This window comes from Esox lucius, chromosome 8 (assembly GCF_011004845.1).
Source record: "Esox lucius isolate fEsoLuc1 chromosome 8, fEsoLuc1.pri, whole genome shotgun sequence".
In the NCBI taxonomy this organism is placed as follows: Eukaryota; Metazoa; Chordata; class Actinopteri; order Esociformes; family Esocidae; genus Esox; species Esox lucius.
Genome location: NC_047576.1, coordinates 16,253,399 through 16,280,891, shown reverse-complemented (window position 1 = coordinate 16,280,891; position 27,493 = coordinate 16,253,399). Strand labels below are relative to the sequence as shown.

General features: G+C 41.1%; 2 protein-coding genes across 3 annotated transcripts; one reads left to right on the top strand and one right to left on the bottom strand.

Moving 5' to 3' along the window:
* On the top strand, positions 1 to 8,068 carry LOC105006959 ((Lyso)-N-acylphosphatidylethanolamine lipase-like). 2 transcript variants are annotated; one of them, XM_010865701.3, is made up of 8 exons: positions 1 to 141; positions 256 to 341; positions 455 to 559; positions 697 to 982; positions 1,100 to 1,263; positions 1,357 to 1,468; positions 7,373 to 7,559; positions 7,677 to 8,068. In XM_010865701.3, the coding sequence occupies exons 1-8, from the start codon at positions 119 to 121 to the stop codon at positions 7,764 to 7,766; spliced, it is 1,053 nt and encodes a 350-aa protein (XP_010864003.1). In that variant the 5' UTR covers positions 1 to 118; the 3' UTR covers positions 7,767 to 8,068. The 2 variants fall into 2 exon arrangements, with proteins under 2 accessions (XP_010864003.1, XP_010864002.1); XM_010865700.4 differs by having other exon boundaries at positions 2 to 141; positions 694 to 982.
* Positions 7,984 to 25,903, bottom strand: tgm1l1 (transglutaminase 1 like 1). Its single transcript, XM_010865702.4, has 14 exons — positions 25,515 to 25,903; positions 18,089 to 18,375; positions 17,782 to 17,973; positions 16,307 to 16,558; positions 15,846 to 15,964; positions 15,626 to 15,733; positions 15,343 to 15,520; positions 15,116 to 15,254; positions 14,601 to 14,793; positions 14,315 to 14,468; positions 13,939 to 14,223; positions 13,535 to 13,695; positions 9,015 to 9,151; positions 7,984 to 8,917 (listed from the first exon to the last, which is right to left on the bottom strand). Exons 2-14 carry the CDS (start codon positions 18,372 to 18,374, stop codon positions 8,773 to 8,775), a joined length of 2,349 nt encoding a protein of 782 aa, XP_010864004.1. The 5' UTR covers position 18,375; positions 25,515 to 25,903; the 3' UTR covers positions 7,984 to 8,772.
* Positions 25,904 to 27,493: the final 1,590 nt, after the last annotated feature.

Here is a 27,493-nt window from a genome sequence, read left to right as displayed (position 1 = left end):
TATAGCTACAAAACAACGACCCCCGAAAAGACCGTCGCATGTATTTATTCTACGTGTTAGTCATGTATTCTAAACGTTGACGATATCTTTTATTTACTCGTCTCTGTTTAAAATAAGGATGCAAGACGAAAATGAACCTAAGTAAGTCCGTGAAAATAATTAATAATAGTAAGCACTTTGGTTATATAACAGAATAATATTTTTTATGGATAATTCCGAGTTGCCAGTTGAACATTAAGTGTGTCCTTTCTCTAGGTCAGTATCTGGACGCAGATGGTGGCCCTCATGGCGGCCCACCTCTATATCAATTTTAAGGAACACAGAAGCCAAGATCCTTGACTGTGTGTCCTCTTATCTAATGCGCATTTCACAGTCACCCTGCTCTTGCTTTGGCTACTTGATTATACCACATTCACCTGTAGTGCTTCTTAATCTGTCTCGCCTCTCCTCCCAGGTGTTCAAAATGACTTGTGGGCTCGATTTGTGTCACTACCCAACCAAGACCGGATTTGGACACTTACTGTTACCAACAAGAACCTGCTTAAAGCTCCAAAGCCTGGTACTGCTCTCATCTACAGTGTTGTCAGCCAAAATCAAATACTCACTCTTCCAGAGCAGCATTTGTAGATTTGCCATGCTGAATAGACTTCACTCATAACCCCTAAATGTCTTTCTTCTCCTGCTCCCTTCTAGTAGCACAGACACCTCTCGTGATGGTTCATGGATTTGGCGGAGGGGTAGGTTTATGGATACGTAACCTAGACCCTCTGTGTCACTCTCGGCCCCTGTTTGTGTTTGACTTGCTGGGTTTCGGACGCAGCTCCAGACCTCACTTCCCTATGGACCCAGCTCTGGCAGAGGAGCAGTCAGTCAGCTCTATAGAGCACTGGAGGCATGCCCTTGCCATTGATCGCATGATTCTATTGGGTCACAGTCTGGGCGGTTACTTGGCAACATCCTATGCCATTCAATACCCTGAGAGGTCAGAGGAGAAGTTTACAACTAACACAATCTTCCGTGGCTAACCTTTTATGTTATGATGAAGAGGATAACCGATATCAACTTAGAGTAACATGTCTTTCTTGTCTTTCCTTGTCAGAGTCAGTCACCTGATTCTAGTGGACCCCTGGGGCTTCCAACACATGCCTCTGGATGCAACCTCAGGATCTGCAAAGTCAGGCTTTCCTCGCTACATTGAGGCTATAATGTGGTTTTTTGGTCTCTTTAACCCACTTGCTGTCATTCGGGCTGCAGGACCCTTGGGTGAGAGCTGTTGTCTGAGAATTAACTCTGAGCCAAAACTGCGTATTTATTTGGAATTTTATTGTTTTACCTGTCCTATTCCCTCTTTCCTAGGACCGAAGTTAGTCAACAGACTCCGTCCAGATTTCAATAGGAAGTTCGAGGATCTATTTGATGATGACACTATGACACAATATCTTTATCACTGCAATGCCCAAACTCCCAGGTAGGCCACAGCAATGATAAAATCAGAGCATATACTGTATACAGTTAGGTCTGGAAATATTTGGACACTGACACAATTTTCATAATTTAGGCTCTGTACGCCACCACAATGGATTTGAAATTAAACAACCGAGATGCAATTGAAGTGCAGACTTTCAACTTTAATTCAAGGGGTTGAACAAAAATATTTTATGAAATGTTTAGGAATTGCAATCATTTCCATACACAGTCCCCTTATTTCAGGGTCTCAAATGTAATTGGACAAATTAAAACAATCATAAATACAATTTTCAGTTTTAATACTTTGTCAATAATCCTTTGCGAGCAATGACTGCTTGAAGTCTGGAACGCATGGACATCACCAAACGCTGGGTTTCCTCCTTTGTGATGCTTTACCAGGCCTTCACTGCAGCTGTCTTCAGTTGTTGTTTGTTAGTGGGTCTTTCTGCCTTAAGGTTTGTCTTCAGCAAGTGCAATGCATGCTCATTCGGTTTGAGATCAGGTGATTGACTCGGCCTTTGCAGAGTATTCCACTTCTTTGCCTTAAAAAACTCCTGGGTTGCTTTTGCAGTATGTTTTGGATCATTGTCCGTCTGTAAAGTGAAGTGTTGTTCAATCAACTTTGCTGAATTTGGCTGAATCTGAGCAGACAATATATCCCTATACACTTCAGTATTCATCCAATGTCTTCTGTCACATCATCAATAAACACTAGTGACCCAGTGCCATTGGAAGCCATGCATGGCCATGCCATCACACTGCCTCCACCTTGTTTTACAGATGATGTGGTATGCTTCAGATTATGAGCCGTTACAAGCATTCTCCATACTTTCTTCTTTCATTCTGGTACCGATTGATCTTAGTTTCATCTGTCCTAAGAATGCTGTTCCAGAACTGGGCTGTCTTTTTTAGATATTTTTTGACCAAGTCTATTCTGGCCTTTCTATTCTTGAGGCTTATAAATGGTTTGCACCTTGTGATGAAATATCTGTATTTGCTCTTATGAAGTCTTCTCTTGTGATGTCTTCTCTTCATGGTCGACCTGGATAATGATATGCCTACCTCCTGGAGAGTATTCTTCACTTGCCTGGATGTTGTGAAGGGGTTTTTCATTATCATGGAAAATATCCTACAATCATCCACCACTGTTGTCTTCCATGGACATCCAGGCCTTATTGTGTTGCAGAGCTCACCAGTGCATTTTTTTTTCTCTCACAATGTACCAAACTGTGGATTTGGCCACTCCTAATGTTTCTGCTATCTCTCTGATGGATTTTTGTTTTGCAGCCTAAGGATGGCCTGTTTCACTTGCATTGAGATCTCCTTTGACCTCATATTGTGGGTTCACAGCAACAGCTTCCAAATGCAAATGCCACACATGGCATCAACTTCAGACCTTTTCCCTGCTTAATTGATGAAGAAATTAAAAGAATAGCTCACACCTGTCAATGAAACAGCTTTTGAGTCAATTGTCCAATTACTTTTGATCCCTTGAAAAAGATGGGGCTATATTTCTAAGACCTGTAATTCCTAAACCATTCTTCCAATTTGGATGTGAATACCCTCAAATTAAAGCTAAGAGACTGCCCTTTTAGGACACATTATTTAACTGTAACTTGAATATATTTTGTTGAACAGCCAAAATAACAAAACTTGTGTCAGTGTCCATTTATTTCCGTACCTAAATGTACATGTTAATGCAAGATACCTATGTAAGAATGCACTGGGTGGTATGTAGCCTAGCTGAAAGAACATTGGTCCAATAACTGAATGGTTGCGGTTTCAAATCCCAGAGCCAACATGGTCCACTGTTGATTATCCATTTTACTTTAATTATTTCTTTGTGTGATTGGATAAAGGATGCACAGATAATGGAAATAGAATGACAAAATAGCAGATTTTGACAGATATGTCAGTGTAGGACTTTTTAAAATCTCTTAGAAAATCGACGAAAGTAATGTATGATAATCTTTATATAAAATACAAATGGTTACTTCTCATAAACATTTGTGCTGCAGCTTTGGAATAATATAATAGAGAAGGGGAGGTGCCAGTTCCTTGTGAGACATTTACGGTGGACTTGAGAAATGTTTTGCTACAGGAAATAACTCAGTTATTAAACACTGGGAAAGATGGGCTGATTTGTCAACATCAAGTTTTTCAAAAACATTTTGGGGAAATTCTTTACCATGCCTTTTTTCTATCTAGGATAAGATTATTCAAGATTATTTCTTTCAGAAAATAATTGCATCGTATCCTTTGGATCCAGTTACCGAAATACAGATAAAAAATCACAGAATCCAGATAGTGCTTTGGATAGTTTTTTTTACTGCAATCTACTGAGATAGTTATGTTAAAGGATAGTAAGTTAGTTTGGCCAATAAGGGCTTGCTTAAATTATGTACGTTTTCCCAAGACTTAAAACCAAATGGGGCAGCTGCAAAAGAGCCCGTGGAGGGCCTAATGGAGAGGGAACACTAACAATAGTGACAAAAACGCAAGTCAGTGAAATAAACAAAATGATTGAGAAAAATGCAACAGATGTGGGTTTTGTCACCGGACCACTGATCGGTGCTCTGCTAAAGGTAAAAGATCTATGAAATGTTACAAGATACCACTTTTCTGCTGTCTGCCGCTCACAATCTGTACATGAGATTACAGAGAATGAAGACAAAGGTGACTCACTGCTCTTCTGCTCACTTACAGAGGACAAATGCATTGATGCAGTGATGCACAGATGATGAATTGCAATGGCGTACTACAAGGTAATAGCCAAGACTCCTGTGATGTTTAAGATAGATTCAGGAGCTGAAACCTCAGTCATGTCAGAAGTTACATTTGAAAATCTAGCTAGGAAACCTAAGTTTAAGACAGTTAAAAACTCCCTGCAACATCCAGGGTGGCACTGTGACTGGAAGTGGGCAGTTTCTTGCCAAACCATAAGCACAGATCGTAGAAAAATGTCAGGATTGAGAGTGAAATTCAGCAGGGAAAACCTATTCAAGCAGTAGTAGTAACTTTAGGGCTGATTAACACTAGAACCGCAAGGTCTTTTTTACCCCCTATAACCACCTGAGCTGAAAATAATGAATTACAGAATTTGTTTGTTTTAAATGGTTATTGAATCAGAAAAATACAAGAATGTCTTTGTATTGAAGGTCTCCTCATACAAAAAGGTCCGAAATGAACAGGCGTTGAACCGCAGTAGTGGGGCTATTGGGTTGATTTCAACGCCAATGCATAGCTCTAGTCTCCTAAATTATTGGCATATAGGATTTTTCTATAGGTGACATGAAAATGTTAGCGAAAAACCGAGAGGAGCTATAGAGGAGGATGTTTCTGTAGGTGACATCAATCAATTATCGACAAACAGACAGGAGCTATCAGAAAATGACGAGGTCTGAAATGAATAGATTGTGAACGGCGTGTTTTAGCAGGTCTCTCGCGCGGGTTGTAGTGGGGCTTTCGAGTTGATCTCAACACCAGTGCATAGCTCTAGTCTCCTCAATTGCTGGCATATAATATTTTTCTATAGGTGACATCAATCAAATATCGACAAACAGAGAAGAGTTATTAGAAAAAGAAAGAAACGAAATATTTCGTTTTGTGAATAATTATTTAGCCTAATACATTTGAAAAAAATGGATCTTCAGTAAAATAAGCAAAGAAAATTAAAAGAGAGACGATAGGATGTGTGGGCAATTTAGTTTCTCTTTCCCTCCTAAAAAAATTTAGATTTAAATTTTCGATTACCCTAAACATTTTTACAAGGAGGCATCTCTGCAGCAGAAATATTCCACAGGAAAAATTTTCAGTTCTTGCATGGACTCGATGGAACTGTTGTCTATATGAATGAGATCTTGGTGCTTTGGCACAACAACAGAAAGGCACAACCAGAGGCTAAAAAGAGTTATGGACACGATCCAAGCATCTGGTCTGAGCCTAAACAAGAAAAAGCGCAAGCTGCACCAATCAAAGCTAAACTTTCTGGGGCAAGTGATCAGCAAGGATGGAGTCACCCCAAACCCCAAATCCCATGTCTTACATCCACTTAACAAGTTTCTGAAGTCTAACAGAAAGTGGTATTGGGGCCCACAGCAAGACAAAGCATTCACAGAAGTGAGGTTACTGATCTGTTCTTCTCCAGTGCGGGAGTATTTTGATCCAAAGCTGCCAACTACTGTTAGCGCAGACACTAGCAGCTACAGCCTTGGGGTTGTACTTCTCCAAGATCACCAAGGATCAATGAAGCCGTGGCTTTTTGACCGATGCTGAAAAGCGTTATGCCCAGATTGAAAAAGAATGCCTAGCAGTTGTGTGGTAACCCAGCTAAGACCAAATGATTTGGCTATGGAAGTTTGGCTATGGAAGTCCAAGCATTCATAGACACTTGAGGAAAACAAGACCGTGAGGAAATCTACAACTGAAGACACTCCACCTGGCCTCTCTCACCACTTACCTCAGGTGACAGAGTACGCCTAAAACTCGATGAACAGAAGGCCTGGTCAACTACAGCTGTGGTGCAACATCGGAGCGCAACTGTAGGCACATTCAGCTAGTGAACAAAGAGCAGCCAACTGCTCCAAATCAATGTTCCAACACCCCAGCCAAACACTGTGTCACCCATAGTGATTCACCACCTAGTCCGCACCAGAGTGATATGTGCAGGCCAAGAGACTGTTGGCACTGGTCTTTTGTGTATAAGATACAGTGGTGTTATAAAGCCTGCCTTGATTTGTAGACTTAGGATTGATGTTATAGGGACAGAATAATTCCTTTTCATCCCAACAGGCTTCTTTGTAGTTCACCCAAGATCCTAGGCCCACAGTATTTTATAACACTTTGGTCTTAAAGCATTCCTGTTGTTTCTTAAAGTTCAAGGTGCTTACTTTAGTAATTTTACATACAGAGAGACTTTAAAAAGAAAAACAGAACCCTTAATTGTGAAAATAGCAATATTTTATTTGAATGGAGATGTCATGTGATTTGTAAGAATGTGAATGGTTAATGTTCATTGATGCCCTGGTGATATATCTGTGTAGAAGTTGTTGGCAAATATTCAGTAAAAGATACAAAAATGGTAGTTGCTGTTTGCGTTAATGAACATTTTTACACGTTTTACTGAAGATTTGCCAACAACTTATATACTTCTATATACAGCTTTGGAAAAAATTAAGAGACCACTGCACCTTTTTCTTTCCTTTCAAAAAAAGTTGAAAAGGAAAGTTTTGAATGAGGAACAGAAGCGTTCAATTTGCAGTGGTCTTTTAATTTTGCAAATTGAACACTTCTGTTCCTCACTCAAAACTTTCCTTTTCAACTTTTTTGGAAAGGAAAGAAAAAGGTGCAGTGGTCTCTTAGTTTTTTCCAGAGCTGTATATATTTATAAAAAGAAAGCATCACTCTGAGATACCACAATGTCAAGATCACACAATCCAGTTTTTAGAGCTTGAAGCAGGTATACACATTGCCATCTGGACAGGTAATACTTTATTAGTTAACTACTAGGTAAAAGGTATTGTACCATGGCCAAAAATCTGAGCCTGCATAACTACATATGTGCTTGTAATTTTTATTTTATTTGACTCTCTTAAATATAAAAACTGCAGTCCAATTAACAGTGTCTTTGCTTCAATGTCCGTACCTTAGTTACATTGAAATGTATTGACTCGTGCCGTTCACCTTTCAAATTCCATCCTTCCATTTGAGAACCTTGAGGTCTGATAAAGGTCTGATGTGGTGTTTTCTTAAGTGTCCCTTGCATGATGTGCATGCACTTAAAGTGACACTACTAAAACCTGTAGTTACCGGGACAGTTAAATAAAAAGGATAAAAGGATTTGGTGCCTAATTCATGATTACTTGCAAATGGACAATTACTTTTCTCCCCCTCTCTAATTTCTTAGTGGGGAGGTAGGGTTCAAGGCAATGTCGGAGTCCATTGGCTGGGCCAAGCGGCCTATGTTAGATCGGGTCCACCTCCTGCCCCCCTCCCTCCCAGTGACCCTGGTGTACGGAGGCCGCTCCTGGATGGATAGCGCCACAGGGGCAAGGGTCGCGGAGCAGAGGCCTAACAGCTACACCCGCACTGTGGTAAGACGTGTGGAATAACATGATTTAGATAAAGGGGAAAGAGTAGAGACAAAACCATCCTGAATTCTGTGAAATAAAGCTGGTTCTCAACCGGCCATCTTTCCTTCTTGGTCTCAGGTGATAGAGGGAGCTGCACATCAGGTCAATGCCGATCAGCCTGAGGAGTTCAACAAGGTCGTGCAGAGTATCTGTGATAGTGTAGACTAAGAGGTGTGGTTGTGACTAAGTTAGTGCTTTGCTACGGGATGTTGTACATCTTGTTGACAGCGGCTGTTAGGGTTCGTGCCAACCATTAGTCTTTTTAAAGTCTTCCCTTTACAAGAGGCTGCCTTGACTTGTCGTGACTTGTTGATCTTGAAAGTTTAATGAAAGGGACTGTCATTAATATGTCTGAATGTGAACAAAATAAATGTTGCATGCTATGTACATAAAGTATGTTTATTTTAGGGGTTAGTGCATGCCTGTAATTGTTGTTGATGTCAATTAAATCAAATATTTCATAGAACCTTCACATGTGTAGAACAGTTTCTATCAGTAGCACTTTTGTTACTCTTGTGAAAACACATTTTTATTTACCACATTTTGGCAGACATTTGGGTAAACTGGCTTGCACAGGGAAAGAACAACCGATTTTTCACCTTGGTAGCTCTGGGATTCTATCCAGTGACCTTTTGGTTACTGATCAGATCCTCTAACCACTAGGTTACCTGGTGGCCAGAGAATGTGCCACAATGTGTATTTAAGACAGTTCTCCTGTCCCTTAAAGTTCATCCTGTCCTCATTATCTCTCTTTTACACACACGTGCGCACACACTTTCTCACACGCACACAATAAGGTAAACATATTCAAGTTAAATTAATTTAGTTAAATGGTATAATAGTATAAAAATGCATATAGAAAATATAGATCTATTTTCTGATTTGAAAGAATTGAAGAAGTTAGACAAGAGTCTGATATGTGTAGCTGCCATCTCATTTCATCACAAACTTCACCCTTGGACTCTTCTGGTAGTTATTAGCTTAGGGTTATTAGGGTGATATGATATTAATAATTTAAAATCTCTGATTAAAAACCTAGTATGGTAAATGTTTAACTTCACACCACAACAGTGTTTTGTTCATCCATTTAACATAAAACGGCGTTATAGTATTTTGTCTGTGACTAAGCCTCAGAAATCAAGCAGAGAAATTGGTATCCATGGCGTCCGCAAGCTCATTTCTCCTTGACGTCGATGTTAACCACACCGTGGACTTGTGTCAGCTGCTTACAGTCGAGTGAGGCCAACAGTTTCCTGGGTCCGGGCAGAGTGGGAATAAAGTGTTCTGTCATAGTCACAGAGGCATGACTGCCCACATCACTGGAAGAGAAGACAGAGAAACTTAGACTGCAGTAATTAAAAAGAAAAATGATATAGTGTGAACCTCTCATAGTCTAAAGCCTGTATTGTTTCTTACCCGACAGAGATCTGTCGAACACTCTGTAGACCCAGCCCTTCCACACGGAAAACAACATTCTTCAACTTGTGTGGCAACGGGTTGGTGAAGGAGATCTCAGCAGACATCTTTTTCCCCATCACTGCCTCCCCTATTGGCTGGGAGGGAAACATACGGAAACATTGCTACAACAGAACATTTCTGAGTCACATTATCAATAGTCAATCAATCAAAATGTATTTATAAAGCGCTTTTTACAACAGCAGTTGTCACAAAGTGCTTTACAGAGACACCCGGCCTTAAACCCCAAGGAGCAAACAACAGTAGTGTTGAATTTCAGTGGCTAGGAAAAACTCCCTAAGAAGGTCGAATTTTAGGAAGAAACCTAGAGAGGACCCAGGCTCAGAGGGGTGACCAGTCCTCTTCTGGCTGTGCCGGGTGAGATATTAAGAGTCCAATTGGAATAATAAATACATTTCTCTGGGCTAAATCCAGAGTATATTTGATTTTAGACTAGGTCAGAAGTATGACCAGGTGGACAAGGACAGGAACAGCAACGGTCCCCCCAAACCAGGTAATCCGCAGGTGTGGACCAGGACCTCATCTCCTTCTAAAATTTAAAATTGGAGGAAACTGAGAAAAGTTAGTAGTACATCCCTCATGTCCCCCAGCACAATAATATAGCAGCGTAACACCTTGGAAACTGAGACGGGGGGGTCCGGTGACACTGTGGCCCTACCCGGGGGAGGCCCGGGGGAGGCCCCAACAGGCAGGAAATCAATCCAACCACATTGCCAGGCATCAACCAAAGGGACACCCACCAACCGCAACCCCCCTGAATGAGGGCCGAGTATTGCTTGCAGCGTACAGCCCAACTGCACAAGTGCGCAATAGAGAGTCAACAACAAGCCAGTGACTCTTCCCCCGAAGGGCATTGGAGGGAGGGCATCCCAGTGGCGTCGAGAGCCCACCTGGCAAGACAGCAAGGGTGGACAGTATCAAGCCTACTGGTCACCTTCACGCCCCCGGGCCAGGCTACACCTAATTATAAACCGTGCTGTAGAGATGGGTTTTTAGTAGACACTTGAAAGTTTGCACTGAGTTTGCATTTCTAACCTTAATTGGCAGATCATTCCACAGGAGTGGAGCTCTATGAGAAAAGGCCCTGCCGCCAACTGTTTGTTTAGAAATTCTAGGTACAATTAAAAGGCCTGCATCTTGCGATCTAAGGTTATGTGTAGGTATGTATGGCTGGATCATTTCAGCAAGGTAAGTAGGAGCAAGTCCATGTATTGATTTATAGGTTAAGAGTAAAACCTTAAAATCAGCCCTAACCCTAACAGGCAGCCAGTGTAAGGATGCCTGGACAGGAGTAATGTGTTCAAATTGTTTTGTTCTAGTTAGGATTCTAGCAGCTGTGTGCAGCACTAATTGAAGTTTATTTATTAATTTGTCTGGATAACCAGAGAGAAGAGCATTGCAGTAATCTAATCTAGAAGTAACGAAAGCATGGATTAATTTTTCTGCATCAGTTTTTGATAGAAAGTTTCTAATTTTTGCGATGTTTCGAAGATGAAAATAAGCAACTCTTGAGACATATTTTATATGTTCTTCAAAGGAGAGGTCAGGGTCAAGGGTAACGCCAAGGTTTTTTACAGTTTTTTGGGATACGACCATGCAGCCGTCGAGGTTTACAGTGAGATCTGCTAACAACGCTCTTTGTTTTTTGGGTCCTAAAAGGAGCATTTCTGTTTTATTTGAGTTTAAGAGCAAGAAATTCTCTGTCATCCACTTCCTAATATCTGAAACGCATGCTTCCAAAATAGCTAATTTAGGGGCTTCTCCATGCTTCATTGAAAAATATAACTGTGTGTCATCAGCATAACAGTGAAAGTTAATATTGTGATTTCGGATTACATCGCCCAGAGGGAGCATGTATAGTAATGGGCCCAGAACCGAGCCTTGAGGAACTCCAAAGCATACCTTTGACTTGTCAGGGGATATGCCATCCACACTAACGAACTGATATCGTTCAGATAAATAAGATTTAAACCAGGCTAGAACATGTCCACGTAGCCCAATATTGGTTTCCAGTCTCTCTAAGAGAAGGGAGTGATCAATAGTGTCAAAAGCAGCACTAAGATCAAGAAGCAACAGGACGGATGCGGAACCTTTGTCTGAGGCCATTAGAAGGTCATTTGTTACCTTCACGAGTGCAGTCTCAGTACTATGATGGGATCTAAAACCGGACTGGAATATTTCATAAATGTTTTTTGTCTTTAGGAAGGCATTCAGTTGTTGGGAAACACATTTTTCTAAGATTTTTGATAGGAACGGGAGGTTCGATATTGGCCTATAATTGTTTAATATGTCGGGATCTAGATTAGATTTTTTTTAGAAGAGGCTTAATTTCCGCAATTTTTAGTGAGTTTGGTACGCATCCGGAGGAAAGGGAGCAATTTATTATGTTCAGCATTGGCTGACCTAGCACAGGAAATAACTCCTTAAGTAATTTTGTAGGAATCGGGTCTAGCTGAGAGTTTGTGGGTTTAGAACTCATTACAAATTTTGTAAATGTGTCGAGCGATACGGTATCAAAAAATTCAAGTGTCCCCATTGACACCTGATCAGGGAGGTTCCGGAAATTTTTTGGACAACTGAGATTTTTAGGACCATAACTATTTAAGGATTCAGTTATTTGTTTTCTAATGGTGACGATCTTTTCATCAAAGTAGTTCATGTATTCATTACAACTAAAGTGAAGACCCACTTCACTTGCTAAGCTTTGCTTTTTTGTTAACTTTGCAACTGTATCAAAGAGAAATTTTGGATTGTTTTTGTTCGCCTCAATCAGGTTGGAGAAATAAGCTGATCGAGCAGACGTGAGTGATTTTCGGTATTGTACTGTACTGTCTATCCAGGCTAGTCTAAATAATTCCAACTTGGTGGAGCGCCACTTTCGCTCCAATTTTCTGGAGGCTTGCTTAAGTGCTCTAGTATTGTCGGTGTACCAAGGAGCAAGTTTCTTGTTGCGTATTTCTTTAGTTTTTAGTGGTGCAACTATGTCTAATGTATTTTGCAGTATTGAGTTTAGATCCTCGATTTGATCGTTTACAGATTTATTTACTCTCATTTATGAGCGAACTAGTAAGAATATCAAGGAATTTATTTGTAATCCGAGAATTTATAGTACGGCTTTTGAAACTCATTGTTTGGGGGGCAAGTGGATTTCTTGTTTTAACGGTAAAAGTAATAAGACAGTGATCCGATAATCCAGGATTTTGGGGGTAAATTATTAGATCTACAATATCTATTTCTCGTGACAGGACTAAATCTAAGGTATGATTGTGGCAATGTGTTGGACCTGAGACATGTTGGATGAAACCCATTGAGTCAATTATGGCTTGAAAGGCTTTTTGAAGAGGATCATTGGGGTTTTCCATATGGATATTGAAATCGCCAAAAATTAGAATACTATCTGCCATGACAACAAGGTTAGACAAGAATTCTGGAAACTCATTGAGGAACAATGTGTATGGCCCGGGGGGCCTATAAATAGTAGCTATGTAAAATTATTTATCGGCCTGGTTAACTTTCATGAGTAAAACTTCGAAAGAATGAAACTCTGTGATATGTTTGAGAGTAAGTTTATATTTACTGTCATAAATATTAGCGACACCCCCTCCTTTTCGGGACGCACGAGGGATATGATCACTAGTATAGCCAGGAGGAGAGGCCTCATTTAAGGCAGTGAATTCATTAGGCTTTAGCCACGTTTCACATAAACCAATAGCATCTAGTTTATGATCAGAGATTAATTCATTTACTGCAACTGCCTTTGGAGCAAGAGATCTAATATTTAGGAGTCCCATTTTGAGATGCGAAGTGATACAATTATTTTTGACCGAGGTGGAGGAAGGCTTTATCTTAATAAGGTTGTTTTTGTTAGCATTACCTTGTTTAACTTTTCTCAGCCTGGAACAAGTCACAGTGACAATAGGTAAAGCTGTACTAACTACTCTGGCTATGCTATTGACAGACTCCACTATGCTAGCAGGCTGGCTAACAGCCTGCAGCCTGACCTGCACCCTATCTCATGTTAAAGCTATAGGAGTGAGACTCCTGTCAATGTTCCTAGACAAAAGAAGAGCACGACTCCAGCTAGGATGGAGTCCGTCGCTCCTCAGCAGATCAGGCCTGGCCCTATTTCTGAGAGAGTCCCAAAAAGAAGGCCAGTTATCTACAAACTCTACCTCCTGCGATGGGCAGAACTCCGTTTTCAGCCAGCGATTGAGTTGCGCAAGTCTGCTGTAGAGCTCGTCACCACCCCTAGCTGGGAGGGGGCCAGAGACAATTACTCGATGCCGACACATCTTTCTAGATAGTTTACACGCTGATGCTATGTTCTGCTTCGTAACCTCTGACTGTTTCATCCTAACATCGTTGGTGCCAATAGTTGGCATTAGCCAGACTGATTATACACAGATCGACAAGGGCTTTGGGTGAGATTCATTCATTCAGTCGGTTTAGTTGTAGCTTACCTTAATAAAGAGGTCAGGCGTACGAAGACGGAAGCTGAACTGAGTGGCCAGGACCTGCTGGGTCTCACTGACCCGACCAGACAGGGTCAGCATCAAAGCAGCCTGGTCCACCAGCTGGTCCTTATAGTGCTGGTAATCAAGAACCCACTCCAGTGTCTTCACTGTTAGGTTTAAAAATATATATATATTATTTTTGAAAAAATATTCCAAAGAACAGCTGAAGAGTATGGGGAAAATACAAGTATCATAAACGTATGCCTCTTAAAAATCCATGCATCACCAAATTCTCAAAATCATCATGAACATTGCCAGCAATACTGCAGCAATTAGTAAAAACATGAATGAATTACATTAACTGACTTAACATCAGTGATATGTTATATAAGGAATTCAAAGTATCTCACCCTCATTGGGTAATAGCTCTACAGGGGTTTGGTCCTTCTTGATGGTAGCCTTAAGCACGCCTGTGTAGTACATGACTGCCACCTGGCTATTGAGGGTGAAAGTGCGCAGTAGAGAACTTGTGTTGCGAATGACAATGGTCAGCTCTGCGTCTCCACCCATGCGTGGCCCCTCTCCATCCATGGTCACCTCTATGGACACATCCTCTGCTTTGGGCGATGCATATGTCTTGGGTTTGGAGCCATAGCGGCTGGCCGTCTCCACAGCGATGCGTTCCTCCTCTGTGCCTGGTGGAGAAAATGAATAAACATCACCATTCAGGGAGATAAACATAGGAATCTTTTTTTTTTTAAAGGGTGTAAAGGGATGTAAAGCTACCTTCTGGGTGCTTGTAAAGGAGTGTGATGTCGTTGCGCTCGTCAGAGCCCACAGCCTTGGTGCTAATGCAGTGTCCCACAACCTTGGTCTCACTCGCTATCTGGGTGAAAGTGCCATCCGGTTTCCTCTGCCAGTAGATTTTATCACTGTTCACCTATGGGGCCAACACAGCAGAGAGAGGGGAGATGTTTGAGATGGAGGATCTCTCTCTAGATGTCTCCCCAGGAGCATGTGAGGTCATCACTGTGCGTCTCAGCCAAAGCGATGTGACACGCGGGAGACACACCTCGGCAAAGACAAAGGGCGCATCGTGTTTGAGGAACACATTTCCATTGCGGACAGCGATGATGGAGGCGGGGCCACAGCGGAAGCTGCCCTGGCTGGTCTCCTGGGGTGTGGAGTCCACAGCCTGCCATCCGCCATAACCAGGTGGCAAGTCTGGGCGAGCCATCCAACAGTCATTCCACACATGGAAGTTCCTAAAGGATGAAATAATGGTGGGTGTTGAGGATTGCATGTTTTTCACTCCCTTAATTGTTCTGATGATGACCTAATAATGTAACCGTCGGTTTGACGTCATTCATGACCTGAGACTCACTGTATCTTTAAGACTATTTAATTGCTGATGTAAGATGCCAGTAGTCAAGCTCACAAATCATTTTGACACGGATGAATTAGAATTCTAATGTGGTAATATAAATCCGTATTGTATTAACACTAGTCTGTAATGTTATGACAGAAATGTTGTAGTACCTACTGAAATAGATGTATAATGAGTCAGTGAAATGATTCACTACTAACCAGATGGAGTCGTTGTTCAGGTCCTCTATAGGCTCCAAATTCTCATCAAAGTACACATCGGTCGTCAAGGAGACATCTGTGTCATGGGCTGAGTTGAAGTTGGTCACACTGCGGCAGGGAATGCCCAAGCACCTCAAAACTGTACAAGGGTGAGAGGTTTGGGTCAATGCATATCAACTTGTCATTTGATTTGGTAACAGACAGATGCACCCACACACATCGCTAACCTGTGGTGGTGATCCCAGAGAAGACCCAACACTGGCCATATTTGACAGGAACGCCTCCATCTTTATGGTATTTCTTCAAGATATCCACACTACCACTCCAGGCTGTTGGGGATGTCCCGCCCACATAGTTCCCTGACCAGTTCCCCTCCAGGACTCCACAGTCGTCTGGGGAATTGATCTGGCACAAAGAAGGGAAGAGGTTTCACTTTGGATTCAGGAAATAGTTTGAATCATAATGTGTCAGTGTGGAGGTTGATTCAGCTTAGAGGTAGGGAAGGCTGACCATGGCTGAAATGACTCGGACTATATTGACAGAGTCTCCCCATCCTGAGGGTAAGACACCACTTTTTTCCAAAATGAACAGACAGGCATCCAGGACCCCCTCATCAAACTGAGTAGTAGGAGATAGATGTGGAGGAGAGAGAAAGAGATACTGAGTTAGTTGTGTCTTTTCTTTCAACATTATGTTTCCCCATCAATGGATAATCTTTGTGTTCGCTCACCTGTCCATAATTCCACGTTCTTGATCCAATCTGGTTTTCCGTGCCATAGTAAAGCCTCCCAACATCATTCAGGACATACTCGTTCCTTTCACACTCATCATCCATGTACACTGTGTCATCTGATGGCCAGGGAGGGAGAAAAAAACAGGTCAAAATCTGAACCGACGAAGAACGGTTAATTTTTTCTTCAGAGGAAGGGGGTGGGTGTTTTATACAATATTTGCGTAGTATCTGTTTTTGTCTTTCCTTACAAAGAAGTTATACATTATACAATGCTGTCATGTTCATCATTACACCTCTCATGGCTGAACAGACCAGTTTGATTGAGATTCATCGAAGTAGACAGGTTATAGCAAAATAATTAATCTGGGTCTATTATGTTTGGTGTGGAATTTATTTTACTTATCTCTTCATAGTAACAGACCTCTTGCTTTCTTTTGTCACCCTGTCCTATGTCTCACCTTCACACCAGGGGTTGAAAAGCATGCGGATGTCATTCACAGGGTCATGTGTAGATGTGGCCTCGCCCTTTGGGCTCTGCGTCACCACAGTGAGCTGATATCGGCCGATCACAGCGGTCGATGGAGAGTTGACAGACAGCTTTAGCCTGTTACCATCTCGTTGTGAGATCTTGGCCTCCCAACGGTTAACCTCCATCTGCTCAACCAATGGGATGATGATATGGGTGTGCTTTGCTACTGTAGGCAGGGGTCCTGTCCCAGAAACACACCGACATATTAGAAAACATAAAACAAAACGTGGAATCCTGTGGTGAAATCTCTCACGGAAAATGCTAAATATTATTGACTGTGGCTTTCAGGATTAAATATGTAATTCTGTTTCCTTTCTTCTTATAATGTGTCTAGTATGGTCAAGCAAGAACCCCAAAGTAAGACATTTGTTTTGTAGCTTGCCTTATGTATGTGAATAACTTGAAACACTGCCAAAACAAGGTTTCATTTGGAAACAGAGCTGTTCACAAGCGCATGTTGCCCCACAACCTGTTTTAGTAATGATGGGCACCCGTACATTAGTCTACCTCACCAAATAGTTCTAGGCCACACCCTGCATTTGTACCATTCCAGGGTGCATTCATAAAAACATGCAGAGAATCTCTCACTCTAACTTTCACATGACTGCATACACATACCCACTTCAGCGCAACGGATCGGAATCTGTCCTGCATGTTGGTCTTCTATAAATACCAACATGACACAGGAATTGATTTAGGTCTTGTCTATTAATGTACTGGCTACAGCCCAGTGAGCTTCACACACACATCTTATGTACATAGTCCTTCTGAAAGGGCATGGGGTGAGTTGGTTGGCGGCGAAGGGGTTTGTGATACTGGCATACTTTGATTCAATCAAGTTTCAAACAGCGAGAAAATAATTTGACAGTAACAGTGCATTGCTACTGATGTCATTGGTTTCTAGAGAGGATAATGTTTTTTTGATAGGGCAAATGAAGTCTGACATTTTTAATTTGAAAAGGCAGACTTCCGAAGTCTTTTAACATACTAAGAGATAGCATTTTGAGCTATGAAGGAACATTCCTACAACAACATGAGGGTCACATTACAATGTGCCATCTGTAGTAGTAATTTGTCAGTAAAAAGCGGGGCTCTTAGACAGGGCTATGACAGGCAGACTCTAAAGCACTGGGGTCTTGCCACCAAGCACATGCATGACTGCAGACAACCACCTAAACATAATGGAAGAACAGCTACTACAAGACATACGCACACGCAAACACTTGAACACCAAAGCACATACACACACAACCCTTTAAAGTTACTCTCTCAGTTCTCATGATTGGGTATAAAGGGTTTACTGTTATCATGTGAACCTATTAGCCCTAAGGCTTCCCAGAAGGGGGAGGCGGACACGGTTGCCTCACTGTAGTCTAACATGACTCAGGAGAATGTTTCACTAACCTGTTCTGAGCTCCAAGTGGAGTTTGTCATTCTTGGGGTTGTAAGGTCGTGAGAGGTCAAGCCACATTATGAAGGCCTGACCCCGGCGGATGAGGAGGTCGTCACTGTGGTAACGGTCAGTGTGATGTTCCAGACGATTCTGACCATTCTTTTTTTTAACCAGGTCTATGGACCGCACCATCAACAGCAGCTCTAACACAACAGGGATACAGGGAAGGCGATTTTAAAGTCAAACATCTTGTCAGCATTCCCACAATGTCTAGTATTGTGAGATTGGAAATGATGGCTCGTTAAGGGTGTAAATTACCGTCAAGCTCAGTTCCAACATTAACGGGCTTGTCACAATTTATTCCTGTATCCTTTTCTACATCGTCAATTCCTGTGACGACTGTATCTGTGATATCATCATCGTAATGCCGTTTCTTACAGCAGCAAGGACACATTTTACGCCACCATCGTCGGCACGCCCCTTCTTCAGCAGTCTCCTCCTTTAGCTCCTCTTTCCCTGGCTCGTCCTCGCCCAAACCCAGTGTAACTGATGGGAACCGACCAACATTGGACTGGTTCCTGGCTGAACGTGTTTCCACAGGCATTCTGGGAATCAAAAGAGGACACAGTGTTTGTCGTTGATTTTGTTCACAGCAAGTGCTTTCGGGTGCTATTTTTATAAAGCCAGATCCACCAAATCCCTTTTGAAGTTTATAATTTACCAATAGTGGTCACAAAGCAAAAGGAGTCATGTGTTCTCATTTTCGCATTTCAGTCCTGAACAGAATTCTATGTAATTCACCCACCTAATACTAATCCTCTTTGTAGAGGCCTTTCCAGTAACTTGCTTTAGTCCCACTAGTTGCCTTTCCAACATTCTGTCTGCATTCCTGCCTGTCACTGACCGTTGCTACATAGTGACATTGCAGGCTCAAAAAGAAACACTACAATAGGGCAGGTTGCTGTATTACTTACATGCCAATGAATAATGAGAATGGAGTGGAGAGACTAGAAATAAATCTTTGACAGATAAACAAAGAAATGTTTCTTCACTATCAACAATGTATCTATTACCTCTGACCTAATTTTACTGATAAATAACTGGGATACTTAGAAAAAAACATTCCACTGATTTACAACAGAAACTTCACAGCAGTAATAGTTTGTCAAGTTATGAAAAGTCTGTCAAGTTATGAAAAAACATACATAGAATGAGTTTTAATAGGAAATACAGCAAAATGAATAGGAAATACAGTCATTGACAAGGTAGATTTTTTTTTTTTTATTGAAATTATAATTGTGTCCTTCAAACGTTGTTTCGACAAAGAATGCCCCATGTGCAGCAATTACAGCCTTGCAGACCTTTGGTATTCTAGTTGTCAATTTGTTGAGGTAAAAGAGATTTCACCTCATGCTTCCTGAAGCTAAATCTGGATTGGCAAGATGTGCACTTACGTAACATAAGGTCAAGTTCCTCCCACAACAGCTCAATAGGCCAATACATTACAGACAGAATACCAGCTGACTGCTTCTTCCCCTAAATAGTTCTTACATAGATTGGAGCAGTGCTTTGGGTTATGTTCCTGTTGTAGGTGGAAATTGGCTCCAATCAAGCACCGCCCACAGGGGATGGCATGGTGTAGCAAAATGGAGTGATAGCTTTCCTTATTCAATATCCCTTTTACCCTGTACAAATCTCCCACTCTATCACCACCAAAGCACCCCCTGACCATAACATTGCCTCCACCATGCTTGACAGGTGGCGTCAGGCACTCCTCCAGCACCTCTTCAAACTTTCTTCTTTGTTGATCCTCAAACATTGTCTGCACTTCTCTGGTCTTCCTCTGTACAGTGTAATTTTCCCCATCTTAATCTTTTTTTTTTTATTAGCCAGTATAAGATGTATTTTTCTTTGCAACTCTGACCCAGAAGGCCAGCATTCTGAAATTGCCTCTTCATTATTGATGTTGAGACTGGTGTTTTGCAGGGGTAACAGCTTTGGTGCCAAACCCAAAAGCAGACACGTAACGTTCCCAACCTGAAATCAATGTGAAACCCCCGGACACAGCTAGGATCCATTCAACTAATGATTTGACTTCTAAAGACAAGCTGTTGCAACACAGCTCATTCAGGTTTGTCATGCATAACTGAGCAAGATGACAAATACATTAGAGTGTCTAGTTTGAGAAAAAGATGCCTCACATGTTCTCGTCTGGCAGCTTAATTAAATATTACCTGCTGTCACGCCCTGTCACCTGCCCTCTAGTTTTCAGAGTTTAACTGAACTGGGAACAGGAAAGACCAAACAAGAGCACATAGAAAACACGATCTGGTTTGTACAAGTCCTAAAAAAACGTCATCATGAAGACGAAGGAACAGTTAAAAGAAAATCCAGAATTAGCACCAACCGGGGTAGGATATAATAATATTTTCAAGGCATCAAATATCTCCTGGAGCACACTGAAGACCATTATTAAAAACTGAGGTGAATATGGCTCAACAGTGAATCTGTCGAGGACAGGCCAAACCTGGGCATCCGGGTTAGAATTACACTAGTCATGGAGGCCATCAAGAGGCCTATGGCAAATCTAAAGGAGTTACAGTCTTCCATCCCAAGCCAAAAAAAAATAAGAAGTTATTTTGGGACCACTTATGTTGAACTTTAATACACATTACAGTATTAAAATAGATACATTTAAGTACAATTTACATTGTAATAAGTGTACTCCAGTGTGTTAAAATGCACACTTATTTTATACTTTACTATACTTATAATACATGATTGGAAATTGCTTTTGTTTGTACTTAAATATACATCTAATCTATTCGAAATATAACCCTACTGTCTCTTTAATGCTCATTAGTCATATCTCCAAGCACCAAATTGCTTAATGAACCAATGACCCGGCTGTCAATGATGGAAAACCGGTATATTTGACTTCCCTTTCCTTCTTAAAAAACAGATTGTCAACTTGTTAACCCTTCCTCCTAGATATCAATAACAATATGCTAATTATTATTAGGGCTTCATTCATTATTATTATTATTAGAATCCCAGTACTTTCCAGTCAAGCATGGACATTCCTGTGAGATACCAATGCCTGGAATGTTGCAAACTCGCATGACCGTAAATGCCCATGGATAACACCCTCTCATGCCATGCCAATAGGCCTTATGATGGAGCTGTAACGAGCTTCCCCTGAATAATCATTTCATTATTCAGCTTGGTAAACAGGCTTACAAATAAACATTTTAAGCATTATCAGAATGACCACATGCAGGTGATGGTGAACTTAACAACTTAGCAATTTCACACTGCTCATCCAGCATGACCCAAAGTTTTGAAAATTGGTACAGTGGGGAGAACAAGTATTTGATACACTGCCGATTTTGCAGGTTTTCCCACTTACAAAGCATGTAGAAGTCTGTAATTTTTGTCATAGGTACTCTTCAACTGTGAGTGTCGTAATCTAAAACAAAAATCCAGATAATCACATTGTATGATTTTTATGTAATTAATTAGCATTTTATTGCATGACATAAGTATTTGATACTTCAGAAAAGCAGAACTTAATATTTGGTACAGAAACCTTTGTTTGCAATTACAGAGATCATACATTTCCTGTAGTTCTTGACCAGGTTTGCACACACTGCAGCAGGGATTTTGGCCCAATCCTCAATACAGACCTCCAGATCCTTCAGGTTTTGGGGCTGTCGCTGGGCAATACGGACTTTCAGCTCCCTCCAAAGATTTTCTATTGGGTTCAGGTCTGGAGACTGGCTAGGCCACTCCAGGACCTTGAGATGCTTCTTACGGAGCCACTCCTTAGTTGCCCTGGCTGTGTGTTTCGGGTCATTGTCATGCTGGAAGACCCAGCCACAACCCATCTTCAATGCTCTTACTGAGGGAAGGAGGTTGTTGGCCAAGATCTCGCGATATGGTCCCATCCATCCTCCCCTCAATACGGTGCAGTCGTCCTGTCCCCTTTGCAGAAAAGCATCCCCAAAGAATGATCTTTCCACCTCCATGCTCCATGGTTGGGTTGGTCTCATCCTTCTTCTTCCTCCAAACACAGCGAGTGATCCAGATGGTCATTGGCAAACTTCAGACGGGCCTGGACATGCACTGGCTTGAGCAGGGGGACCTTTCGTGCGATGCAGGATTTTAATCCATGACGGCGTAGTGTGTTACTAATGGTTTTCTTTGAGACTGTGGTCCCAGATCTCTTCAGGTCATTGACCAGGTCCTGCCGTGTAGTTCTGGGCTGATCCCTCACATTCCTCATGATCATTGATGCCCCACGAGGTGAGATCTTGCATGGAGCCCCAGACCGAGGGAAATTGACCGTCATCTTGAACTTCTTCCATTTTCTAATAATTGCGCCAACAGTTGTTGCCTTCTCACCAAGCTGCTTGCCTATTGTCCTGTAGCCCATCCCAGCCTTGTGTAGGTTTACAATTTTATCCCTGATGTTCTTACACATCTTTCTGGTCTTGGCCATTGTGGAGAGGTTGGAGTCTGTTTGATTGAGTGTGTGGACATGTGTCTTTTACATAGGTAACGAGTTCAAACAGGTGCAGTTAATACAGGTAATGAATGGAGAACAGGAGGGCTTCATACGGAATAATTCATAACGCATACTTTTTTTTGACTGTGAGGAGATACGAACGCGGGACCTATAGTTTGCAAATCCACTTCTCTAACCACTACGCTATTTAACAAGGGGGACTCAGTCAGTCAGTCAGTCACTCACTCACTCACTCACAAGGCCCAGCAAAAAGGGTTTCAAAGGGGTTGTTTGTTGAGGGAATGGGTCCTACCCTGAACATTTCTGATCTGTGGGACCCTTTTTGGACAATAGTTTATTGTAAGGCAAAGGGTTCCACATAGATCATGTTACTTGATTCTTCTTTGGAAGGCAAGAAAAGTATTTGCAGAATATATCATTTTGTCTATCATGTTCTGTTACAGTCAGCAGTGGTATTCATTGCACCAATGAATTGTTAAGATGTTAAGATGGTTGTTCCAGTTTAAATGATTGAGATAGCCTTAGTTTTCAATCATCACTACCTTGACACTTCCAATTCCAATTATAGGATCAGATAGGATTTACACATCACCTTGCAAGTCTGCATAATGTGACCTGCAGGCCTGATGTGGCTTGTATGAGTCTTTTGTTGAGAGTTAACGTCAGCATAAATGGTACCACATATATGTCATGAAACAACAGTTTGTGTGAGATAAAGAGCAGCATTAGTTCCCGTGCCTTGGACAAATTCACAGGTGTTTGTGTCGTTTGTATTTCGGAATAGACAGGGAGATTTGGCTTATCGACTTGCTGGTTACTTAGAATTTAATCATCTCGCCAACCACCCAAGACTTAACTTCTGGGTTAACCAAGTATAACAAACACTCAAAGGCTTCATGACATGTAACACATTGTCAATACCAAGCCTGTGAAATTGTAAAACTGTTCCCTGAGTTTGGTTGACTGGTAAATAGTTTGAGCTCATTTGGGCTTTCATCGTCACTCATGACCTGGGCCTTTAGGCTATAATGTTTCTATGTGTGGCTCTCTGTGTCTGTATATATATCTACTTTATTACCAATACCCGTGACAGAAAAAAAAACATTCACAATATCACCGAAATGAATTACTTGGCCCTTAGCCTAGCCCACAATGTGATTTTGAGATGTAGCGTATCTACTGGAGAATAGATGACCCATCTACCCTAAAGCCTACATGTCAATATTACAGAAGTGTGTTTACAAGTTGAAAATCACTCTCTATCTAATCTGCAAGCAGTGAAAGTGCTGCCTGTGGTTGTAAGCATGCTTCAGTAGTCAGTTGGCATAGCATGGCTAGAATTGACTGATAGGCTGCACAGGCTTACAGTTGAAGACTAAACCTGATATTACTGTTTTAAAGCAGGGCAGATCTTTGCTTGCATTACTTTTTTGAAGAACCACATAACACGTGGGGTTTACTGGAAAACGCTGGTAGGTTGTGGGGATTCAGTTCACACTGCCTAATTTAAGTTCGGGCACTAATATGAAAACTGCTCCATTTTGTGTATGTCGGCAGGTATACTGATGAGGAAGCACAAAAAGTATGTACAATAGCCTCAGTTTACTTCACACTGTTAAGTACAAAACACATCATCAACTAACAAATTTCAAAGAATGGTTTCTCAAATATTTTACAGGATTTGGTCACAGCAGAAATATTCCCCCCCTTTGAATGAAGATCCTAATCTAGATTGCCAAAGTGTGTGTAGGACTGCACAATAAATCAAGTTCATACAGTGACAATATTTGCAAGTCCAATATTAATATTGGAAGAGAATGGAATAACTTAAAACACATCTAAGAATCATATTGTCTGTTTTATGTTTCACACAATAGTTATTCATGGGTTTTTCAGCACATAGCAAACCTTAGGCCCACAGTAGATCAGTTCACGTTGCAGGTGAATAGGTCCTCATAGGTTGCATCCTGCTGTGTCAGGTCAGATTGTCAACCCACAAAGATGCTTCTTGCCTGTTTGTTTTAAGTCATTCCATTTTTATGATTCCAACAGTTCTCAACAGTATCAATGTGTTTGGATATACACTATGGCCAAAAGTATGTGGAAACCCCACCAAATTTTTATTCAGCCACACTCATTGCTCATTGGTGCAAAAAATCCAGCACATAGCCGTGAAATCTAGACAAAAATTGGCAGTACAATGGATCGTACTGAAGTGCTCAGACACTGTCATTGGATGCCACCTTAGCCACAAGTCAGTTCATGAAATTTCTGCCCTACTAACTTCTGCCCCGCTCAGCTGTAAGTGCTATAATTGTGAAGTGGAACGATCTAGGAACAACAACAGCCCAGCCACGAAGTAGTAACTCACAGAGCGGGGCTGCAGAGTGCTGAAGTGTGTAGCAAAAATCGCTGCATCTGTTTCACAGAGTTTCAAACTGCCTCTGGAAGCAACATCAGCCCAAGAACTGTGCATTGGGAGCTTCACAAATTGGGTTTGAATTGGCACAAATTCAGACACACTCCAAAATCTGGTGGGAAGCCTTCCCAGAAGAGTGGTGGCTGTCATTACTGCAACTCCATATTCATGCCCATGGTTTTGGAATATGATGTCCAACAACCTCATACAGGTGTGATGGTCGGGTGTCCACATACCTTTGGCCATATACTGTATATCACAGTAAGAATCACAAAATGTGTTGGTGAAAAGACAATTACAGCATACTGGGGAGTCATATGTACTGTATGTAACCATTGTCCAAGGTAAACCTCACCCTCCCAACAAATGTTTACAGAACACATAAACATGGCAAAGGATGACTAGGGTATTTTTGGAAATGTTTTGCTGATAGTTATTTTTAATACAGATAAATATTATAATAAAAATTAACCCATTAAGTTATTCAAATGGTCCTTAGATGAACAACTGAATTACAATATCAAAGAGTTCCTTAAACAGCCTAAGGAAATACATAAGGAATCCTTCAGGAATCTTTAATGGGGTAGGCCAATATGCTGAGTTGGTTGACAAGGCATTAAAAGAGATTGTAATGTCTTTGTTTATTATCATTATTTGTGATAGGAGAAAACAGTCTTAACTAATAAAATAGCCTACACATTTCACATTAACATAACTACAATTCTTAGGTGTAATAATAACAGGCTTTGGGGGTTGGGAATTAAACTTTTCAAATACATTTGAAAGAAATGACTTACTTTGTAATCTGCAGTAGTATGAGTTGAGTTCTCCGAAGCGCTGTGGCCTGAATCTCCACAGACAGCGGAACTCTGAACAGTCGCCTTAGTCCGAAAACGATGTCACCCACACGGTTATGCCGCGCGTGTCCTCAGTAGTCTCGACGCGGTATGAAATATCGATTTCTGGTCCTCTCTTGTTCAAATATCCTTTTATACAACACAAATTTGTGGACACACCTTCCTTACTTGCCCTTTCCCTTCCCCCAGTCCATTGATACAGTAGAGCTGAAGTCAGTCTAGTTTCCCCAAGTAAGACTTCGACTTAAAAAAATAATAACAGAAGTAGTTCCTGAGGCACGTGTGACATTTTTCAACAGCTGGCGTGCAATTTGCTGAAGGAATGTGTGGTTTAACGCTGGCTCAAACTTCAAAAGCTAAACCACGAGGAGTTTAAATAATGTAAAACCTGAAACTAAATTCTCAGTCCACCAAGCACTTTCTCGTTTCACTTTCTATTAATATTAGTGACTATGATAAGGATTAAATACTCTTCTGAAATCGTAGATGGAATAAGGGAAAATAAACGTATCATATATTTTTTATTTTCAATTACAGGAGATCAGTCATGAACAAATCAATCAAATTTATTAATGAGACTCCAAAATCTACCACTGTGCAAATCCGAGATACATTTTCTTAAATCGATACTATAATTTGCACTAATGGGAGACAAGAGATTAGATCATGTGTCAATGTAGTGAATTTATAAAATTATTATAATAATGTTTCCATTTAGAATTAGTCGTGGTCAATATGCAGTGTACAAATTACTGGTAATAATTCAACCACCCAAGCATCAGCTCCAACAAAATGTACCATTGGCTGAATCGCCTAACCACAGACAGTGAATAAGCTTAACTACATTTTTATACATGAGGAATATTTGCACTTTAAATGCTTCTAACACATGTAATAATTTGGACATGATTTATAACCAATGACCTCAACAGTTGCACAAGTCTGCTGTGTGAGCCTACTGTATGGCTACTCAAAGGTTGTATTGACATCTAAAATGCAAGGAATTCTAGTTTCCTGGTCTTTCTAGTTTGTCACATTTGTTTAAGCTGAAATAGCTGCAGATAATCATCTTTGAGCAAAACCCACCAACCTATGAACCAATTTCAAAAAGTCCTCAAGATTCTTATAAAGCCATTACGTAAAAGGGAAATAATGTATATTCATTGCTAAAAACTTTCCATCCACATCTAAGATGACACCAATGTGATTGGTTTTAACCATCACTTGAAAGAAGCACTAGAAAGAAGCATGATGGGAGATACAAAAAGCTGTTGTGCCACCAAAGGAACATGGTCTGTGTGTATTGTATGACTTATCATGACTATTCCTTATATATATATACAGTATCTCACAAAAGTGAGTACACCCCTCACATTTTTGCATATACTGTATTTGACACTGAAGAAATGACACTTTGCTACAATGTAAAGTATTGAGTGTACAGCTTGTATAAAAGTGTAAAATTCCTGTCCCCTTAAAATCATTCAACACACAGCCATTAATGTCTAAACCCCAGGCAACAAAAGTGAGTACACCCCTAAGTGAAAATGTCCAAATTGGGCCCAATTAGCCATTTTACCTACCCGGTGTCATGTGACTCGTTAGTGTTACAAGGTCTCCGATGTGAATGGGGAGCAGGTGTGTTAAATTTGGTGTTATCACTCTCACACTCCCTCATACTGGTCATTGGAAGTTCAACATGGCACCCCAGGGCGAAGAACTCTCTGAGGATCTGAACAAAATAATTGTTGCTCAACATAAAGATGGCCTAGGCTATAAGAAGATTGGCAAGACCCTGAAAATGAGCTTCAGCCCAGTGGCCAAGACCATACAGCGGTTTAACAGGACAGGTTCCACTCAGAACAGGCGTCGTCATGGTTGACCAAAGAAGTTGAGTGCACGTGCTTAGCGTTATATCC

Excerpts from the sequence above, each read along its gene's own strand:
- LOC105006959 (XM_010865700.4), top strand. The coding sequence starts at position 119 with ATGCAAGACGAAAATGAACCTAA. Across the intron at positions 342-454 it reads AGAAGCCAAGATCCTTGACT|GTGTTCAAAATGACTTGTGG; the intron begins GTGTGTCCTCTT and ends CTCTCCTCCCAG. Across the intron at positions 983-1,099 it reads GCCATTCAATACCCTGAGAG|AGTCAGTCACCTGATTCTAG; the intron begins GTCAGAGGAGAA and ends TTTCCTTGTCAG.
- tgm1l1 (XM_010865702.4), bottom strand. The coding sequence starts at position 18,374 with ATGCCTGTGGAAACACGTTCAGCCAGGAACCAGTCCAATGTTGGTCGG. Across the intron at positions 9,152-13,534 it reads CGCCTGACCTCTTTATTAAG|CCAATAGGGGAGGCAGTGAT; the intron begins GTAAGCTACAAC and ends TTTCCCTCCCAG. Across the intron at positions 8,918-9,014 it reads GTTCGACAGATCTCTGTCGG|TGATGTGGGCAGTCATGCCT; the intron begins GTAAGAAACAAT and ends CTTCTCTTCCAG.